The sequence below is a fragment of the Otolemur garnettii genome, unplaced genomic scaffold, assembly GCF_000181295.1.
Source record: "Otolemur garnettii isolate 467f Iridium unplaced genomic scaffold, OtoGar3 scaffold00079, whole genome shotgun sequence".
NCBI lineage: Eukaryota > Metazoa > Chordata > Mammalia > Primates > Galagidae > Otolemur > Otolemur garnettii.
The window spans coordinates 1945428-1964819 of NW_003852474.1; the positions used below are offsets into that span (position 1 = coordinate 1945428).

A 19392-nucleotide genomic window follows, 5' to 3' on the forward strand; every position below is an offset into this window, starting at 1 on the left:
GTCACAGCTCACACACCCAGGTGCCATCACTCCCTGCGCCAGTGGCCAACCTGGAAGGAAGGCTTCAGTAGTTTTTTTAGAAAAGTAGCTGTTCACCCTCTTAGAAAGCCCTCTCTGTGATGCTGCAGCTCTTTACTCCCCACTCAGGGGGAGATGATGAGGCTTCCGAGGCTTTGCCACACTTCAGGGCAGGGATTTTCCCACTTAAACTTTCTAGTTATTTAAGACCCAGTTGAGTTCATTCACTGACCAAAGTTTTGCTACTTTTAACAGGCTATTTTTTTTTTAACCAAGAATTTTACTAACGTGCAGTGTCCAAATCTGTAGTTACTGTACTAAATTAACAGATCTTAAAATCCACGTTTGCCTTGAGCCAGCATTGCAGGGACTCTGAGGCCATCTGCATTGACATTTTGGCATGACTGTGTTTGGTATTTTCATGGTCGGGTTGTGTCCTCATTCACATGACAAAGGCATGCTATATACTTTTTAAAAAGTCACTTTGTCAAAATGACACTTTTAAAGAGCTTCAGGTTAAACGAGTGTAATCTATGCCATTTGACCTTAAAAGTTGCCAGTTTATTATGTAAAAAGTGCGTGGCCCTCTCCCAACCAAGGTGACTGCCTTAGAGTCAGCCACTTTCCAACTCCAAGTGGACCCCACCCCCCAGTTTCAATATTAAAACCTATTGTGGATGCTACAGAATGGCAGCTTTTAATGTCTTGTTATAAATATACACAGATGTATGTCATGAGAGAACACGTTGTGATATGACAATTACTGCCATAGTGATGAAGTGACTTTTTGCCAGTTTCTACAAAAGAGAAATCATCCAAGGTCAGCAGTGATTTTACATTTGCGCTTGATCTGTAAGACTAGCACGCTTTAAGCAGGTTCATATAAAGTACACATTTGTTGTAAATGAAAAGGCAGAAATAACTTGTTTACTAAATACCCCATCCCAAATTTCTTTTTCTCGATGGAAAGGAAAGCAAATGCTATTTGGGGTTTTCTTTCGGAAGTTTATCCTCACTCACACTGGCCTGCTCCTCACTGGTAACCATGGAGGAGGAAGAACAGAACTTTAAAAGTCTTCTAAGAAATACAGCTGGTGGAAAATGGGCTTAGAGAGAGTGCTTGTGTTCAGCAGTGAGGTGTCATTTTTACGAAGTAACTTTTTCTTAACAGAGCCACACTTTAAAGCTTCTGAAAATAAGAACCAAAACTTGGTAAGCGAAAAGTTTGCTTACTTATCTTCACCTTCATGGCCCAGTCAATCACGATCCATTTGAAACATCCAAATATCCCTGACCGTTCCATACGCAGTGTCTTGGGGGGGGGGGGGTGGCAAGTGTAGGGAGTGACATTCTGGTTTATTTCAGCCTCAGTATCGCTTGGTTTTATCTGTGATTTGCCAGTATGAGGATCACATACTGGAGTCCGTTCATCTCTGTGGGTCTTACTTTAAAATGCAGTCATGTGCTTTCATACGGGCCAACTATCTGGGTTCACATTAAACATGGACTTTCATCAGAAACTTTTGTAAACTCCATCTTTTTGGGGTGTGTGCCTGTTTTAACGTGTTTAGTTTTTTGATTGTTAAAGGACTTCAAAATGCGCCAAAGTGGCAAACTCAGCCCCATCACTCGGCTTCCATCCTGTTTAACCGTCTACACCGCACCCACCAAAAGCAGATCCCAGACATCGTATTTGTCATTCCATCCATGAGTACTGTAGCTGCATAAATACTATGTCAGTTTGCAGGATTTTATTTTGACGTTCAGTTTTCCATTGGGGTTTTTGTTTTCTTCTGGGAGGTGGTGAATTTTCTCCCGGGAGGGCTCATACGTGGTGCTCTGAGCCAGCGTGTTTCAGTGGCCGAGCCTGATGCGTCCCACCCCTTCTCTTCCAGCGACCTGGTAAACGGCCTCGTGGCTCTCATGAACAGCAACGTCAGTAGCCCGGTCAACCTGGTGAGTCCTCTCTCTCCCTTCTCCCTCCCAGGACAGCTCAGAGTTTCTTCTTTTTGTGAAACCACAAACAGCACCCAGCTTTGCTTGGTTCACTGTCCGCACACATAGAGCACAGTTTGTTGCTTGCTAAGTACCGGAGAAAACTAAACAGAACAAAGTAAGTACACAAAGAAGTGAAACGTCTGTGAGACTCAGATGAGCGATGTCGTCTAGATGAACTCCCACTACCTTCTCACAGGCTCAGGTATGCAGGCATGGGAAGCCTTTCCTTGGTGCAGATGGACACTTTTGTGCATACCCTTCCTCTGTTTAATGGCCGTATCACCTTTGAATTTTTGGAAAATGGATGTTTAATGAAAAAGTTTTCCAGGTATTTATCACATCCATAATTCAGCCCAACTGATGAGCTCCTTGGCTTCTTGCCTCCCTTCCTGCTGCAGCCTAGAATCGCCCCGCTGGAGAGGTTGAAGGTAGCTCTACTCAGCCTCTCTCCTACCCTTGAGCGCTCTATGCTGGTGAAGCTGTGTTTCTTCTGCTCAGGGAAGTTCACTCTGTCTTCGGCTTGTTCTGGCCAAGAGAAAGTTCTTCCTTATATTGGACCAAAATCTCCCTGTCTGCACAGCCACCCACTGACCTCACTTTTTCACCAGGAGCCATTCAGAGTTAGCTGGATGCCTCTGCAATGTGGTGGCTCTCCGAGGATTTGCAGGGTGGGTGCAATCCTGTGCCCTAATTCTTCTCCTCACCAACAGCATCAGCCAGGGCTTTGTGCAAAACGCAAGGTGTCCAGTGTGGGATGTCCAGCATTTAAAATGTTCACTTCTGTTGATGGCAGAGGACAAAAGAGCCCTGTGGTCACTAGGGAACTCCCTTCTCCTGGCCTTGCCTTAACAAAGCCTTGGGACCATTTTGGGCTCTTCTCCAAAACCATATCTCTTGCTTCCTATAACGTATCAGGGTTCATAGCGGTGGCGTGCAGCCTGTCCTTGTAACTAACCATCTCAAGCACACTGGATCTTGTTCATTTTTCCCTGAGTTGAGTAGAGGGAGTTCTTATCATGTAGGAAAAAATGGGCCCTGGAATGGTCACTCCTTCCTGGGGCTGTTGCCATTCTGGGATACAGGGTGGCACTTTTAAAAACATTCACTTAAAAATAGACCCAAACGTGCCTTGTATCACAAGCCTCGGTTCTCTTGGGGCATTTGCCTGCTGGTACTTTGGAGAGGCCCCTGCCTTCTCTGCCCTGTGTGTTTGCTGCAGGCCCTTTGGAAGGTGTGGTGTCAGCGACTTCCATGAGCAGCCACACTATTCCTGTAGCTACCACGTTCATCCTTCCTGCTTTTTGGAGGGCCTTTGCACAGGGATGTTCGAGAACTCTCCTCTCATTTAGAAAATTGTCCATTTGTCCTCCCTAATATCAGAATCGTGTATCCACCAGGAGCCTCACAAATACAGAGCCACTTTCTTCCAGATCCTCATTCTCCCCATTCACTAGTCAGTCCTTTCTTTGTGCTCATAGTTAGGCCTAGGATTCCCCCTGCCATTTTTGCCATGTAGCCAGGGAAATGGAAGTTAAGAGTCTTGAGGATACGAAGTCACCAAACTTCATGGTAGTTCTTTCTTTTTGAGACGAAGTCTCACCATGTTGCCCTCGGTAGAGTGCCATGGCATCACAGCTTACAGCAACCTCAAACTCTTAGGCTTAAGTGATTCTCTTGCCGCAGCCTCCCAAGTAGCTGGGACTACAGGCACCTACCACAACACACCACATGGTTTTTGTTGTTTAGCTGGCCCGGGCCGAGTTCAAACTCACCACCCTCAGTGTATGAGGCTAGCGCCATAACCACTGTGCTACGGGCACCGAGCCATCGTGGTAGTTCTTATGCAGGGGTGTCCAGCCTACAGCTCTGCCACAGACTGATATCACGAGGACTTTTTTTGTTTGTCTGTGGCACTGGATACCATGAAAAGTATGCACAGACCTTTTCTTTTGCCAGTCACCTTTCATTAGTGTTTGTGTATTTAATTTGTGGCCCAAGACAATTTTTATTCCAGTTTATGGAAGAGGGCACAAAAGGCTGGACACTCCTGACAGGATGGGGAGGTAAATGGACAATGGAAGAAAAGGACAAAGAGGATTTTCTTAAAGTGGAAAGTATACTGTGTGAGGCACGTCCGGTCTGTCCCTCTGGCATGCCGGAATGCTTGCCCTTGCATACGCTCATTTCTGTTACAGATTTCACATCTGAGATTGCAAGTCCTTTATCATTGAAGTTTTTAACATAGCATACCCAGAGGGAAATAGATTTTGTTAGGAAAGCTAATTTTGTAGCCTACACTTTTATGCAAATTGACACCGAAGTTTCATTCAATACGGAAATTGTCTGTCCCAGAAACACAGCCAGCGTACGTGTTGTACTCTTGACCTACCCAAAGGCTAGTCTTGTGCATGGACAGTTTATAGAGGATGAAGGGAAGATGGGCGCAGGTTGAGTAACCCTCATGGTAAGTTAAATGCCCAAGGGAAACACAGCTCAGGTAAAGCTACCTGGGGAGGCCCAAGGCAGCCAGCAGACGTCTCTGCAGGTGTGCCCGTGGTTTGGGTGGTGGGCTGCTGCTGTTGCTGCTGCTGCTGCTGCAGTTACACTTGTAACCGGAAACCATTTCTTCCTTAGGGGAACCCAGAAGAACACACAATCCTAGAATTTGCCCAGTTAATTAAAAACCTTGTTGGTAAGTAGGATAAACCACATCCTGAGTGAAATCAACTTGGCTTACCTTATCTGTTGATAACACCTTGACTAGAAAATGGGTAATTAATATAAGCTAATTGAATTGGATCAAAGCAGAATTTTTTATCAGGAACATTTAATTGTTTTCTAATTCTTTAATTAAGTAATAAAAAGATAAAGGAGAGCAGGATTGGTTTTGTTCACGATTTTAATTGCAGGTCTGTGTGGAAGGGGAAGGAAGAAGAGATTCGTTCCCCCATGTTTGAGTCACGATTGTGTTAGATCATCCTGCATGGGTGATGATTATTGGATTTCCAAACAGTGGTCATGTTGAGCGCAGAATTACAAAGTATAAGAGAAAGTGACATCAGTTATGTGTTTTCGGTGAGTTTGAAATAACGTTTTTAGTTCTGGCAGCCTAGCTGTGACACTGGCAGCCTCCTTGTGACATCAGGAGCACCCATCAGGGTGCAGTCATATGCCGTAGTAAGTGCAGGTGTTCTGGACCAACCCTAGGTTGCAGACATAGAGTGGATGAGTCCTTGGTGTTATCCTCAGGCTAACTGGAGCTCTGGGAAGTCTGGTTCTTGGAGGGTGTCTCTTGTCTGGAATTGATCCAAAAATGTAAGTTGAAGACACAAGCAGACTAGACTGGTTGGACAGACCAGGGATGAGTACATGTTGCATGGTGTTCTGAAGTGACCATCCAGACCCAACCTGGTTGACTCGATTCCTCCAGGTTGCCCTTCCTGGCGTCAGGCCATCATTTACCAGCATCTTTTAGCCAACTCTGACAGCTGGAACCCTGTCCCATATGATACACAGTCTGCGCCATCTGCAGCCCCAGAACCCCCTATTCAGATCCCAGCTTTCCCATTCTGAATCCACCCTTCTCACGTGAGGAAAGGACGTGCTCAGGTCACAACTTATGAGCAGTCTACTCTCGGGCCTCACCCCAGGCCTCCTGGGTTGGCAGAATTTGCATATTGACAAATCTTTCATGTCACCTGTGTGCATGTTGGCGTTTGAGAAAATCTGATGTGAAACCTGAGAGGGACACAGTATTTATGCCTTCTGGATTCTGCAGTCAGGGCTGGTCCCCAGTGGGGGTTCCCTCAGCAGATCGGGCTGACGGTCACTGGTGTGGCTTCATTCTGCTAGCCAGCGACCTGGGGCTCCTCTAGGATGCTGGCCAGGCCAGTTGTTCTGTTCTCCATGTCCTCCCTCCAGCAGGGTGGCTGGACGACTTATGCCTTGGCTAGGGGCTCTCTGGGCTCTGAACAGATGTGGTCCATTGAGGGCATCACCCTTAGAGATGACTGAGGGGTTCACATTTTTGGTTCTCATTTAAATCAGGCATGCATGGTGTGCACATCCGTGTCTGTTACCTGGTATGGGTGGCCTGCCTTAGAGCAGACCTTGTACTAGGTGGCTCAGGCCTGTTGAGTCAGAGTAACTAGAATCCTATCAAACTCTCATGGGGCACCTGGCAGTCAGGTCAGCTATGGCTGCGGCAGGTGTGCTGTCCCGTTTTCTGTGCCGAACAGTCCCTAAGGGGCTCCGTGGCTTTGTGCAAGCTGTGTTTATACAGTCTACACCATCATCTGCTTCACAGATAGGATTTCACTGTGATGTAAGTGGCAAAATGACACATCCTTCATGCTTTGTGATTCTCTATTATCTCCTCTTCTTCTTCTTTTTTTTTTTTTTCTAAAAACCATCTCAGGTAGCGGAAGTGAAATTCAGTTTCTCTCTGAAGCTCAGGATGACCCACAGAAAAGAAAACCAGACATCAAAAAAGCAAAGCTGATGCTCGGTTGGGAGCCTGTGGTAAGTGCGGGCAGTCAGCACTGCCTCACGAAAGGCCTGCCACCTCTTGGGGTCCCAGGGCCTGTAGGTGCATGCCCTTGTCAGCAGCTCCCAGTGAAGCAGGGTGGGCTGATGTCTGGGCAGCTATCTCACTTTCTCCAGGTCACAAATGGCTTCTCCCAGATCATGTGTTTCTTTGTCCTCAGGCATTGGCTGGGCCCTGCTGTGGGCTCTGTGTGCTGCCCCTGTGAAGGCAGCATCAAGGGCTATGGCCGTGTGCTCAGGGGCTTCGTGTAGTGGGGCTGCCTCTACTCTTGGCCAGGGGAGCTGGACAAGGGTCTAGCTAGTCCTATTCACTCCCATCAGGTCGAGCCCAGGCTGGAAGTGTGTGAGACCAAAGAGAGTGGAAGGAGGGCAGCCCATGTGCCTGCCTGTCATCTTACACTTAACTCAGACCCTTGCTATGGCCTGTGAGACACTAGAAGGGACAGCTGCCACCTCACTCTCGCAGCTAAACCCTGAGCCTCCTGTGTTCCTGCTGCCTCCCTTCCCCCTGCACAGAACCATGTGCTCCTCCCTCAACCTGCGAGTGCCTGTCCCCCAGGACTGTGTGCAGACTACGCTCTCATCCATATGGTCCCTTGTCCTGAAGGAACCATTTCCTTAGAGAGGCAATTCTGAGCTGGCTGCATCTCCAGGAGCGAGCCTAACTCAGTTTACTGTCTGCCATATCTGGCTATTCCCTCTTTGCCCACTCCTGTCTCCCCTACTGGAATGTGGGCTCTTCTTGGGCCAGGGCATGAGGCCAGGTATACAGCAGGAAGCCTCGCAGCTGTCACAGCCTGCATACATTCAGTGCCTGACAAATGTAGGAGGATCCTAGGCGTGGCCAGCAGATTGTGGTACGGTCAGGAGAGGACACATTGGAAAGCCCAGTGTACCTTATACAAAGTGTGCACAGTAGTGAGAGCTGAGTAAGTAGAATCCTCGCATGTTGGGCCTTAAAGAGCTGTGAAGAGTCCCTGCCTGGTTCTTCTTTTATCCTATGATGTACAAGTCTAAATGATATGCAGAAAGGCATGGAAATTTGTTGGATGGAAGAAAATATGATTAGATTATGGTTAGGCTTAACAAAATCTAATAATCCCACCTGTGCAAAACAAGTTATACAAGCACAGGACCAATTCTTTGTTTTTTGAAGCTCTACTACATATTTGCGATTGATCCATTTGTGAGTAGAGCCTAAATTGTAACAATATGTTTTAAAGGATTGAAAGCACATCCACTACATATTAACTATTGCTTTTACATTGTGTGAGGTATATATGTTACTGTTTTATTTGTCTGGATTTTAGATGTTTGTACATCCATCGTGTTTCCCTTCCTACTAGAATTTCTAATTTGTAAGAAGTTTTTGAGGGCTCTGATCCAAAGAAATTTAGACATCCTATCTTAATTTTCCCAAGTATGTGTTTTTAACAGCTTGTTATACAGCAAATTACCTGTATTTAAAATGTGCGGTTTGGTAAGTTTTGATGTGTTTTGACACTTCAGAAACTATCACCACAATCAAGAGAGACAGACAAGCCCTTCTCCCTAGGAGTGTCCCAGTGCTTCTTGGCACGTGAGCCATCTGCTGAGAAGTGCAAAGGGTTAATGTCACGTGGGAGAATTAGACGTGTCTTCTCAAAACATGTTTCCCTCCACTCCATGGTAGATTTCATCTGAAAGAATGGGACATGCGTATTGTGTTAAAAGCCATATTTGAGACTGCAGTAGATATGACAGATTGGAGTCAGGGAGGGAGGGGTGGGTAGGCTCACTTTACATCAGTAAGAGTGTCACTTGTTAAATTGCATTAATATAGTTGGAAAGCAACCCTGAAGGATGACCTCTGGTGGGCTGCAATGACCAGCATGTGTCTCTGGGTCTACCTCTGGAAGAGCCCCAACTTGGCATGTCCTTCCTGCAAAGCCCTTCTGCGGATGTGACCTCCTCTCCCTTTCTCTTTAAACAGGTCCCGCTGGAGGAAGGATTGAACAAAGCAATTCACTACTTCCGTAAGGAACTCGAATACCAGGCAAATAATCAGTACATCCCCAAACCAAAGCCTGCCAGAATAAAGAAAGGACGGACTCGCCACAACTGAATCTCTTACTTCTTCGGACTCAAGATTCCATTTTTTACACTTGATGGGATGTATTTTTGGGTTTTTTTGTTTTCGTTTTTTTTTTAAAGAAAGACTAAGCAGGTGTCATGAAGAACAAACTGGAATTTCATTTTGAAGATTGCTTTAATGAAATGGATGTGCCTAAAAGCTCCCTTCAAAAAACTGCAGATTTTGCCTTGCACTTTTTGAATCTGTCTTTTTCTGTAAAATAGTGTAGATGCATCTCTGCATATTTTCAAATTTTTTATCTTGCTGTGATAGCATATGTCGTGACTGTCGTTGACAGTTTTATTTACTGGTTTCTTTGTGAAGCTGAAAAGGAACATTAAGTGGAATGAAAAATGCCAATTTTATTTATAAAAATGGATACTTATAAATGAGACATTATACTATGCATAAAGGAAAAAAAACCTAGCAGTATTGTCAGGTGGGTGGTACACCGGCATTTATTTTCAGGCAGATAAAAGAATTCTGTTTGAGAGCTTTATGTTTTGGTTGCAAACTTGACTTTGAAATACTAATGTTGGTTATCATGATCAAGGATATTTGAAATCACTACTGTGTTGTGGTGCATATTTGGGGGTGGGCGGGGAACAAAGTTAACATATTCTTGGTTAACCACGGTTAAATATGCTATTTTAATAAAACATTGAAACTCGTCAGCCATAGACTTTCAGTTTTAAAGGTTGGCTTTCAGCTTTGTGCAGGATGTTGTTGAATTGCTAAGAAAAATATCAGAGAAAGAAAATTCTGAAAACATGCAGGTTCATGGAATATATACTCCAATGTGTGGATACTGGTAATATTTATATGCTACCTGGCCCGAATCTGTGCATGTAATATTACCTGCTGTGTGAAGTTTTCAGATCTTAGCCAGGGGTAGAATCATTTTTGTGTCCTTCCTTGGCAACACAGACCAGCTGGAGAAAGTGGATGTCATTTGTCTTCTGTAGAAAGATTTGTGAATAGTTTTGTGAATGAAAATTCTGAGAGCTTTTGTTTTCATTAAGAACTTCGTCAAGGCTTAGTATTAGCATTTTATTTTTCCTCTTATAATAAGTGAGAGAATAACACATTTGTTACAGCCACACATTTTCCAGGTAGATTGGCTCTGTATGAGAGCAAACTGAAGGGGCACCAGCAGTATGAAGCTTTCTGTGTATTAGAAGAATTTGGTAGTTGGAGGTCCTGTGAGAACCTAACCAGCAAAAGCTAAATTTTCCTGTCCTTAAAAGTCATCTTAAGATTTTTTTTAAATTGGACTCATTCAAATCAGAATCTCTGAGGCAGGGCCAAGGATGTTGTGGTTTTGTTTCTTTGTCATGCTAATTCCCAGATTTTGGAACTTAAGCCAGAGCTAGACTGTATCTGGTGGGTAAGAGAAAGAAAGGAATCAAGGTTGTTTTCTGTTTTTAATTTTCATTATTTTGGCCTGAACTATTTACTGAGATGTGATAGACAGAGCTAGAAAGCCTATTTGGGAAGTACTAATGGTGACTTCAGATGGAGGACAAGAAGTATATAGACAGGCATAACTGGGAATTTGGTGGTGCTAAGCTGTGCAGTGCAATCTGGGAGGCCCTACAGGCCCAGGGTCCAGAATTCTCTCACCTTGTTATTCACTAATACTTAGCATTCTTCCATGGGAATCATTCTTTCAATGTTCTTCCTTATGATTTCCATAAAATATTTTCAGGAAAGGAGGGAAGAAGGTAAAGATAAGTTATATTTCTTTTAAACTAAGGAAAGGGGTGATGCATTAAAGAAATATTATGAGCTTTGATATAGGCACATTGATGTCCTGAGAAAAGAAGAGTTAGGGGCCTGGAAAGGAAAAAATGGGTCAACAGAGCATGGTGACTATGGGGTACGTGCTTCTCCTCAAGATTCAGGGAGATTGAAACCAAGTGAGGACCGAATCATCACCTAAAGGACAGTGTGAGGACAATCTAGAAGCTGACCATCCAAACTGAGAAGAGGGTCCTCATTCCCAGGAGCAACTAAACCTGCCAACACCAACTGATCTTGGACTTCTAACCTCTAGAATGTTGGGAAAATGAGTATCTATTGTGTATCCCCAGTGTCTGGTACTTCATTATGTCAGCCCTGGCAAACTAATACAAGTAGTGAGCTCCCTTGGTTTTCTTTTTGCCTTGTACATATAACCCACACTTGGAGACTTTGAGCTGGAGAGGCCATTAACCCAGGAATGCCACAAAGCACCGTCAACAATAGAGCCATAACAAAAGGTTGTTCTCTGTAACCAGCGTATTAGGAGAGGGCAATCTGATAGATAAAACTTGTACATAGCAATTGCTCTACTGCAGTCTCGCTCTATCCTGACCAGCAAAGATTAAGTGGGGCCTGGAGTTCCACCCTTGCCTGCTGTAACGAAATGTCTCCCCTTCCTTCTCTGCTGTTTCCTCTGGTGAGATTAGAAAAGGCCTATGGGGTCAAGAGATTAGAAGGCCTGAGTTGGGCTTGCATCTCCACTGGGTATAATGACTCCTAACCCTGTGTTGTCAGCAGAGACTAGGAGGGGATTCTGGATCAGTGGCATTGTGGAGCCCTCCAAGCTCCCCAAGGATTCAGGACTTTCAACAGTAATAAGGCAACGTGGAGGCCACGTGGGAGGCACTAACTACATCCCCTCTCCCGACCCTGGGCCTGAATGTTATCAGTGGAGGCCTGGAAGGGAGCCTGGGCTTCCCTTCCCACCTGGTAGTAAAGGGGCAGCCTCCCGCCTTCACTCATTCGAGCAGTGTCAGAGTAGGCCTACTCAAACAGCAGATTCAATTCAAACTCTGAGTCTTAAAACATTCCCAAGTTAACAGGTTTCAATAAAAAGTCACTCTATACCAGGAACCAAGATTCCAAACTAAAGGAGAAAAGATAATCAGAGTCTATACCACGATGATACGAACATTAGAATTATCTAACAAATATTTTAAAGCATTCATCATAAAAAACTTCAAGTAAGCAGGGCATGGTGGTGGGCAGCCCAGATTTTTCAAAAAAAATGGCTCAACTATATGCTGTTTAAGAAACTTTTAATAAATAGCAAGATTAGTACTAAAGGAAACTCACCTCAAATAGAACAATATATGCATGATGGAAGTAAAAGGGTAGAAAAAATAAGCAAAAATCAAAAGTGACTAAGGAGTGACTATGTTAACATTACATAAGGTAAACTCGGGGAGTTACATCATAATAAAAAGTCTACCAAGAAGATTCAGCAATCTTAAATATGTGTGCACGAAATAACTCAGCTGCAAAATATGTGAAGCAAAATCTAACAGACCTGGAAGAGAAATAGATAAATCAACAATTGTATTTGGAGACTTACAAGCAGACAGGAAATCAGCATGGGTATAGAAAAACTTAATGCTGTCTACCAACAGTATCTAACAGGCGTATATAGCACACCTGACCCAGTAGCAGCAGAGTATGCATTATTTTCAAGCACCCACAGATCATATCCTGGGCCATAAAACACATTTAGAAGAACTGAAATAATAACAAGTGACCACAAAGAGATCAAACTAGGAATCAATAGATAACAAAATCCAACATATGTGTATATGTAGAGAAAGAGACTGAAAATGCATCAAAATTTGTGGGATGCAGCTAAAGTTGTCCTGAGAACAAAATTTATAGCACTAAATTGCTATTGTTAGTAGAGGAAGAAAAATCTCAAATCGATAATTTGAACTCCAACCTCAAGAAACTAAGAAAATAGCAAAGCAAGCAGGACTGTAAGAGCAGAAATCAATACTGAAAACAATAGAGAAAATCAATGAAACAAATAGCTACCTCTTTGAAATTATCAACGAAATTGAGAAACCTCTAACAAGACTGACAAAACACTAACAAGAATAGAACAAAGGATATCATATCACTTAAACATCAGAAGGATAACAAGGGAATAGGAGCTACAAGTCTATGTGTATGAAATTGACAACCTAGATGAAATGAATCAATTCCGAGAAAAGCATAAACTACTGCAACCTACCCAATATGAAATCCATAATTTAAAGAGCCTTATAGGAAATTGAATCGTCATTTAAAACCTCCTGATAAAAAAATCTCCAAGCTCTAAAAGATTCACTAGAAAATCTACCAAACATTTAAAGAGGAATTCACACTAATACCTGACAACCTCTTCCAGAAACTAGAAAAAGGAATGTTTCCCAACTCAACCTGATCCTAACACCAAAGACTGTAAAAGAAAAAGAACTGCAGACCAGTATCCCTAATTAATAGAGATGTAAAAGATTTTAGTAAAATGTTAGCAATATGTAAAATATGACATACCATGACATACCATAACCAAGTGGGGTTCATTCCCAGGATACAAGACTGTTTCAGTATTTGAAAATCTTTATCAGTGTAGTTCACCATTTTAATAGACTAAAGAAAAAAAAAATCTCATGATCATATCAAACAATGCTAAAAACTCAAATCATGTTAAATATTTTAGCTATATTATGGTCTGTGTTTTACACCTATGTTGTCTTTCTAACAAAACTTGAATTTGAAAGATTATTTTCAAATAAAGGGAGGCAAACTTAATAGGTATTAAAATGGACTAAGAAACAAAATCACTAGAGATGAACTTTAATATTAATGAAATAAAAACTTGCCATTAAGAATGCAAAACAATACAAATAAAGGTAATAGCACCCGATTTCCCCAGTTAGAAAGGCTGTAGTGATGTAAGAGGCAGATGTGAAGCAAAACTGAAGATAATAGTGTTTCTTTATGTTTTCCAGAGCAGAAGTGTATCTGAGTCCATAGGCCAAACAGAATGGTCATTTTCGGATAGCTAATCAGGGTCTTTAGTTCCCAGCTTCCCTAATTAAATGGAAGGAGGTGAAATTTGTGGTCAGTGCAGAAAGGATCCACTCAATGGTGTTCCGCTTGCATTTGGGCCTCCTCAATAATAGATGCTTCCATTTACCCGTTTATTTTCACAAACTTCCCTCAGCAAGGAGAGGAAAGGAACTGGAAATCATAAAAGAGTTGAATGAGAGAGATGAATTTAAAAACGGCAGCAATGGCGGCAGCAGCAAAGCCCTGAATCACGTCACATGCATGCCCATGTCATTTGTAGCAGAGTCTCACTCAGTTTTCTTCATAGCTGTTAACATCTGCTTATACAGACGACTCCTCAGTTCCATTTCAATACTGATGGAGGCGGCAGTGGCATCACTTTGGGCTTTTCTCTACCTTCTCTTTAGGCCATTTCACATCAGGTGTATTAGGCATTAACAAGAAAAAATGTACTTCAGTGTAAAAACATAACTCTTCATAAATCCCAGTTCCCCAGAGTAATTACCTTTTTCTCCCTGTTTGTTCAAGAAGACCTGACATGAGAAGCAGGGTAAATCACAAAACTGTTAGAAAAATACTGGCCTGGTTGTAAGCAAGTCAGCTGATTTCCTGGAACTTTCATTTATCTACAGCCCGGGGGGTGGGGTGGGAATCCCTTGTGGCTCAATGATCTATATCTAGTCTAACCGGCCCTCCTTATGTATATACAGTATTAGCTTTATTTTAGTGAAAGTTCCAGAAGAATTGGGTGCTAGATCTCTTCATAAAGCCCTGCCTGTTAACATAAAAGCATTTATTTGGTACCCTGTGGTTTCAGTCTTTAAGAAACTTGAATCCTCTTCAACTGCAGGTATTTCCATACAACTGTACACTCACTCTGCTGGAAGCGCTTAACTTTGTGAAGCAGACAGTTCCAATATTGGAATTTGGAGCTAAAAACAACCTCACTGACCTCGCTCCTGGCGTCTGGTTGTATCCTTAGGGCTTTCTAAGTACAAAACAAAGAATTCCTTCACTTGACAGCTCTTCAGCTGTTTAAAAATGAGCTGTCAAGCCACTCCCTTGGACTCTGCTTTGACACACTCTGCAGGTGGACATGTAGGTACTTAAGGGAAGAGTCCTATCTTGATGTGCTTGCATTGCTAGAAATAATGATTTAATATATTGCTTAAGTAAGTTAGGAATTGAATTAAGAAAATGCAGATGCTGGGCAAAGGGAATAGAGACAGGAGAGAAGTGAATCAGAAAAGCACATACTTGTTCAGACTACAGAATCAATACTGCGAAATCCAAAGTTGCAAGAGGGACCTTGAAGCCTGGCCCTTTAAAATGAGGAGACTGTCTTGCCAGAGCTCCCCCAGCTTAACTTGGCTCCAACATCTCTGAGCACTGACAGGCCAATCTCCTGCGGGTGGGACTGCTCTCACAGAGTGAGTGCAGGGGGTTGGGAAGATTTAGGAGAGCAGGCAAAAGGCTGCTGGAAACAGCACAGGCTTTCCAACACAAGGGCTTTAATCTTGGTAGGAGAGAAAAAGTCTCTCGGGGAGGTGAAGGGAAAGTGCCCCTCCCCTCCCTTTTCTCAGTATGGCATGGTGCCTGCCATACAGCTCACAGGCTTCCCAGGGGCTTAATTGCTCATCTTGGGGTTTGTGTGTGGTCTAACTGGGGTCCTTGGTATCCTACAAGTGGACTGTGTATCCTGTCCCAGGCTTTGTGTTAGGATCAAAAATAGAGTGACAGAAGTAAGAAGTAAATCAGTGCAATTAAGGTAATTAATTAAAGAAGTAGTTTGGTTAGAAAATGTAAGCCCAGCAAGAATCATGACATAAGGGTTTAACCTCCTTCCTTTTAATGTATGTAATAAAAACAGAGCTAGCTCAGAGCAAGAGGCTTCCACCAGTCCTCACGTTTTGGAGGTAGACAGTCACCCAGACCTAGCTCTTTAAAAAAACTTTCTCTTTGTCTCTTGACTCTTTTCCCTATTCTCTCGTGTCTACCAGTCACTGGGAAAGAACTCACGGTGTAGTTTTGGGCTGGTCCCCAACAGTCCTCAGCATGGGCTCCCCTGGAGGGCTTGGCTACCACCCCTGCCAAGTATTCTTCGTTCAGTCTTATTTTTCTTTATTTACCCCCAAATATTTAAGAGGATACAAATGTTTTTGATTACATGGATAACTTTTATAATGCTTTAGTTACAACTATAGGTGTGCCTATGACCCAAATAGTGTTCATTTTACCAGGTAGGGAGTTTTTTCTCATCTTCTTCTTCCTCATTCTCCCTGGTTGATTTCCTCTGAGTTTTACTTCTCTCTCTGCATGTACATGCCCGTCAGTTACTTCTAATTCAATGGTGAGTACATGTGGTGTTTGTTTTTGCACTCTTTAGATTACTGGTTCTCAACCTTCCTAATGCCACATCCCTTTAATACAGTTCCTGTGAGTTGCAACTTCACAAAACAAAGAATTCCTTCATTTGACAGCTCTTCAGATGTTTAAAAATGTTGAGAACTGCTGCTTTAGATGCTTAGGATAATAGCCTTCATTTCCCTCAAAATTATTTGCCAAAGGCATTAATTTATCCTTTTTATAACTGAATAGTACTCAATAGTATACATATCACAATTTGTTAATCCATTAATGGATTGATGAGCACTTTGTTAATCCATTAATGGATTGATGGGCACTGGCTTGATTCCATGTTTTGCAATTATGAATTGTGCTACAATAAACATTCAAGTGCAGGTGTCTTTTTGATTAAATGACTTTTTTCCCTTTGAGTAGATACCCATTAGTGGGATTGCTAGAGTGAATGATAGGTTTACTTTTAGCTCTTTGAGGAATCTCCATACTGTTTTCCACAGAGGTGGTACTAATTTGCAGTCCCATCAATAGTGTATAAGCATTCCTTTCTCTCTGCATTCATGTCAACATCTGCTGTTTTGGGACTTATTAGTGAAAGCCATTGTAACAGGGGTAAGGTATTATACATTATGGTTCTAATTTACATTTCCCTCATGATTAGTGATGGTGAACTTTTTTTTATATTGGCCATTTTTCATCTTTTGAGAAGATTCTATTCATGTTTTAATGAGATTATTTGGTTTTCTTGTTGATTTGCTTGAGTTCTTTGTTGATTTTCATTATTATCCTTTTGTTGGATATATAGCTTACAAATATTTTCTCTCATTCTGTATGTTTTCTGCTATGTTGATTATTTCCTTCGCTGTGCAGAAGATTTTTAATTTAATCAAAGCCCATTTATTTATTGATTTTTGTTGTTACTATAATTACCATTTGAGTCTTAATCATAAATTCTTTGCCTAGGCCAATATCTAGAAGAGTTTTTCCATATTTTCTTCTATAATTCTTACCATTTCATGCCTTACATTTAAATATTTTATCCATTTTGAGTTAATTTTTGTGAGTGGTGAGAGATAAGGATCCTTTTTCATTCTTTTGCAGGTGGCAATTCAGTTTTCCAGCATCATTTATAGGGCTTCTTTTCCCCAATTCATATTGTTATCTGCTTTGTCACAAATCAGTTGGCTGTATACAGATGGTTTTATATCTGGGTTCTTGTTTCATTGGTCCATGCCTCTGTTTTTGTGCCACTATCATGCTATTTTGGTTACTATATTCTTGTAATATAGTTTGAAGTCTGATAATGTGATGCCTCCAAATTTGTTCTTTTTAAGATGCTTTGGCTATTCAGGCTCTTTTTTGGTGCCGAATAAAATGTAGAGTGATTTCTTCTAGATCCAGCAAATATGATGTTGGTAATTTGGTGGGGATTACATTGAATCTGTAAATTGCTTTGAGTGGTATGGACATTTGTAAATGTTGATTGTACTGATCAGTGAACATGTTTTTTCATTTGTTTCTGTCATCAGCAATTTCCTTCCTTGGTGTTTTATAGTTCTCTTTGTAGAGATCTTTCATCTACTTCATTAAGTATATTCCTAGGGATTTTATTTTCTTTGTAGTTATTATGAATGGTATAAGTTTATGATGTGTCTTTCAGAATGACTGCTATTGGTATATAAAAAATGTTACTGATTTCTATACATTGATTTTGTATCTTGAGACATTGCTGAAGCTATTTATCAATTCCAGGAGTCTTGGTGGACTCTTTTTGGTTTTTTAGATGTAAGATCATTTTGTCAGTGAAAAGTGGTAGTTTAACCTCCTCTTTCCTGATTTGGATGCCCTTTATTTCTTTCTATTGCCTAATTGCTCTGGCTAGGCCTTCCAGTACTATATTGAATAGAAGTGATGACAGTGGGCACCCTTGTCTTATTCCAGTTCTTAGGGGGAATGCATTCAACTTTTCCCATCCAGTATGATGTTTGCTGTGGGTTTATCATATATGGCTTTTATAATTTTGAGATATATTTCTTCTATGCCTAGATTGTCAAAGGGTTTTGTCATGAAAGGGTGCTGGGTCTTGTTGAATGCTTATTCTGCATCTATTGAAATGGTCATATGGTCTTTGTTTTTGCTTATATTTATGTTAAATCACATTATGTTCTGCTAAGTTACATTAATTTGTGTATGTTGAACCATCCTTGCATCCTTGGGGTAAAGCCCACTTGGTCATGTTGAATAATTTTTTTGATGTGCTGTTAAATTTGGTTTGCTGGGGTTTTTGGTTTGTTTGTTTGTTTGTTTTTGGTTTGTTACTATTTTATTGAAGATTGTTGCTTCTGTTTACATAAGGGATATTAGTCTGTAGTTTTTCTTTTTTTTTTTATTTATGTCCTTTTCTTTGGTACTAAGGTAATACTGGCTTCATGGAATGAATTGGGGAGGATTCCCTTCTTGATGTCAATAGAATAATTTCCACATTATGGGTATCAGAAAGAAAACAAAAAAGGGTTTTGTATTACTGTTTTTATATTGCTGTTTATTATTGGTCTGTTCAGGAGTTCTCTTTCTTCCTTATCCAGTCTTGGGAAGTTGTGTGTTTTCACAAATTTGTCCATTTTCTCCACATTCTCTAGTTCATTTACATAGAGATTTTCATAGTATTTACAGATGAAATTCTGTGTTTCTGTAGAATCAGTTCTAATATCTCCTTTTTCATTTTTGATTGAGCTTATTTGTGTCCTTTTTCTGGGTAGTCTAGCAGGAGGTCTATCAATTTTTCTTCATCTTTTTAAAGAACTTTCATTGATACTTTGTATTGTTTTCTGTTTTCCATTTCCTTTAGTTCTGCTCTGACCTTAGTTATATTTTGCAGACTTTGACTTTGGTTTGCTCTTTTATAGTTCCTTTAGATATGTCATCAGATCATTAATTTATGATCTTTCTGTCTTTTTGATGTAAGTATTTAAAGTGATGAATTTTCCCCTTAGGACTGCTTATACTGAATCCCATAAATTTTGATGTCTTGTGTCCCTTTGGCTGTTCACTTTAAGGAATAATTTTATTTTCATCTTCATTTCAGTCTTAATCCAATTCAGCAGCAGGTTATTTGCTTTCCATGACTGTATAGAATGAGTGTTTCTCTTGGAATTGATTTCTAGTTTTATTTCATCATGATCTAAGAAGATACATGACATGATTTCTATTTTTTTTTAATTTTGTGAGACATGTTTTGTGGCCTAAGATCTGATCATCTTAGAGAATGTTCCATGTGCTGATAAGAAGAATGTATAATCAGTAGTTCTGGGTAAAATGTGCTATAAATGTAAATGTTTATTAGGTCCATTTGTTCTAGAGTGTTCTCTAAGCCTGGTGTTTGTTTATTTTCTGTTTAGATGATCTGGCCAGCTTTGTCAGTGGGGTATTAAAATCCCCTACAATTATGATACTGTAATTTAACTTATTGTTTAAGTGTAGTAGAATTTGCTTTATGAATCTGAGCCCTCCTA

The 19392-nt window shown here is 41.3% G+C and overlaps 1 protein-coding gene across 1 annotated transcript in view; it reads left to right on the top strand.

Annotated features, from left to right (window-relative positions):
- Positions 1–9353, top strand: part of UXS1 (UDP-glucuronate decarboxylase 1) — a 105379-nt gene extending 96026 nt beyond the window's left edge. Inside the window, exons 12-15 of the mRNA XM_012807944.2 lie at positions 1914–1974; positions 4651–4708; positions 6434–6537; positions 8534–9353. Of these exons, the coding sequence (XP_012663398.1) occupies positions 1914–1974; positions 4651–4708; positions 6434–6537; positions 8534–8665 (355 nt within the window). The 3' untranslated portion in view covers positions 8666–9353. The remainder of the gene's footprint in view (positions 1–1913; positions 1975–4650; positions 4709–6433; positions 6538–8533) is intronic.
- The last annotated feature ends 10039 nt before the right edge of the window (positions 9354–19392 follow it).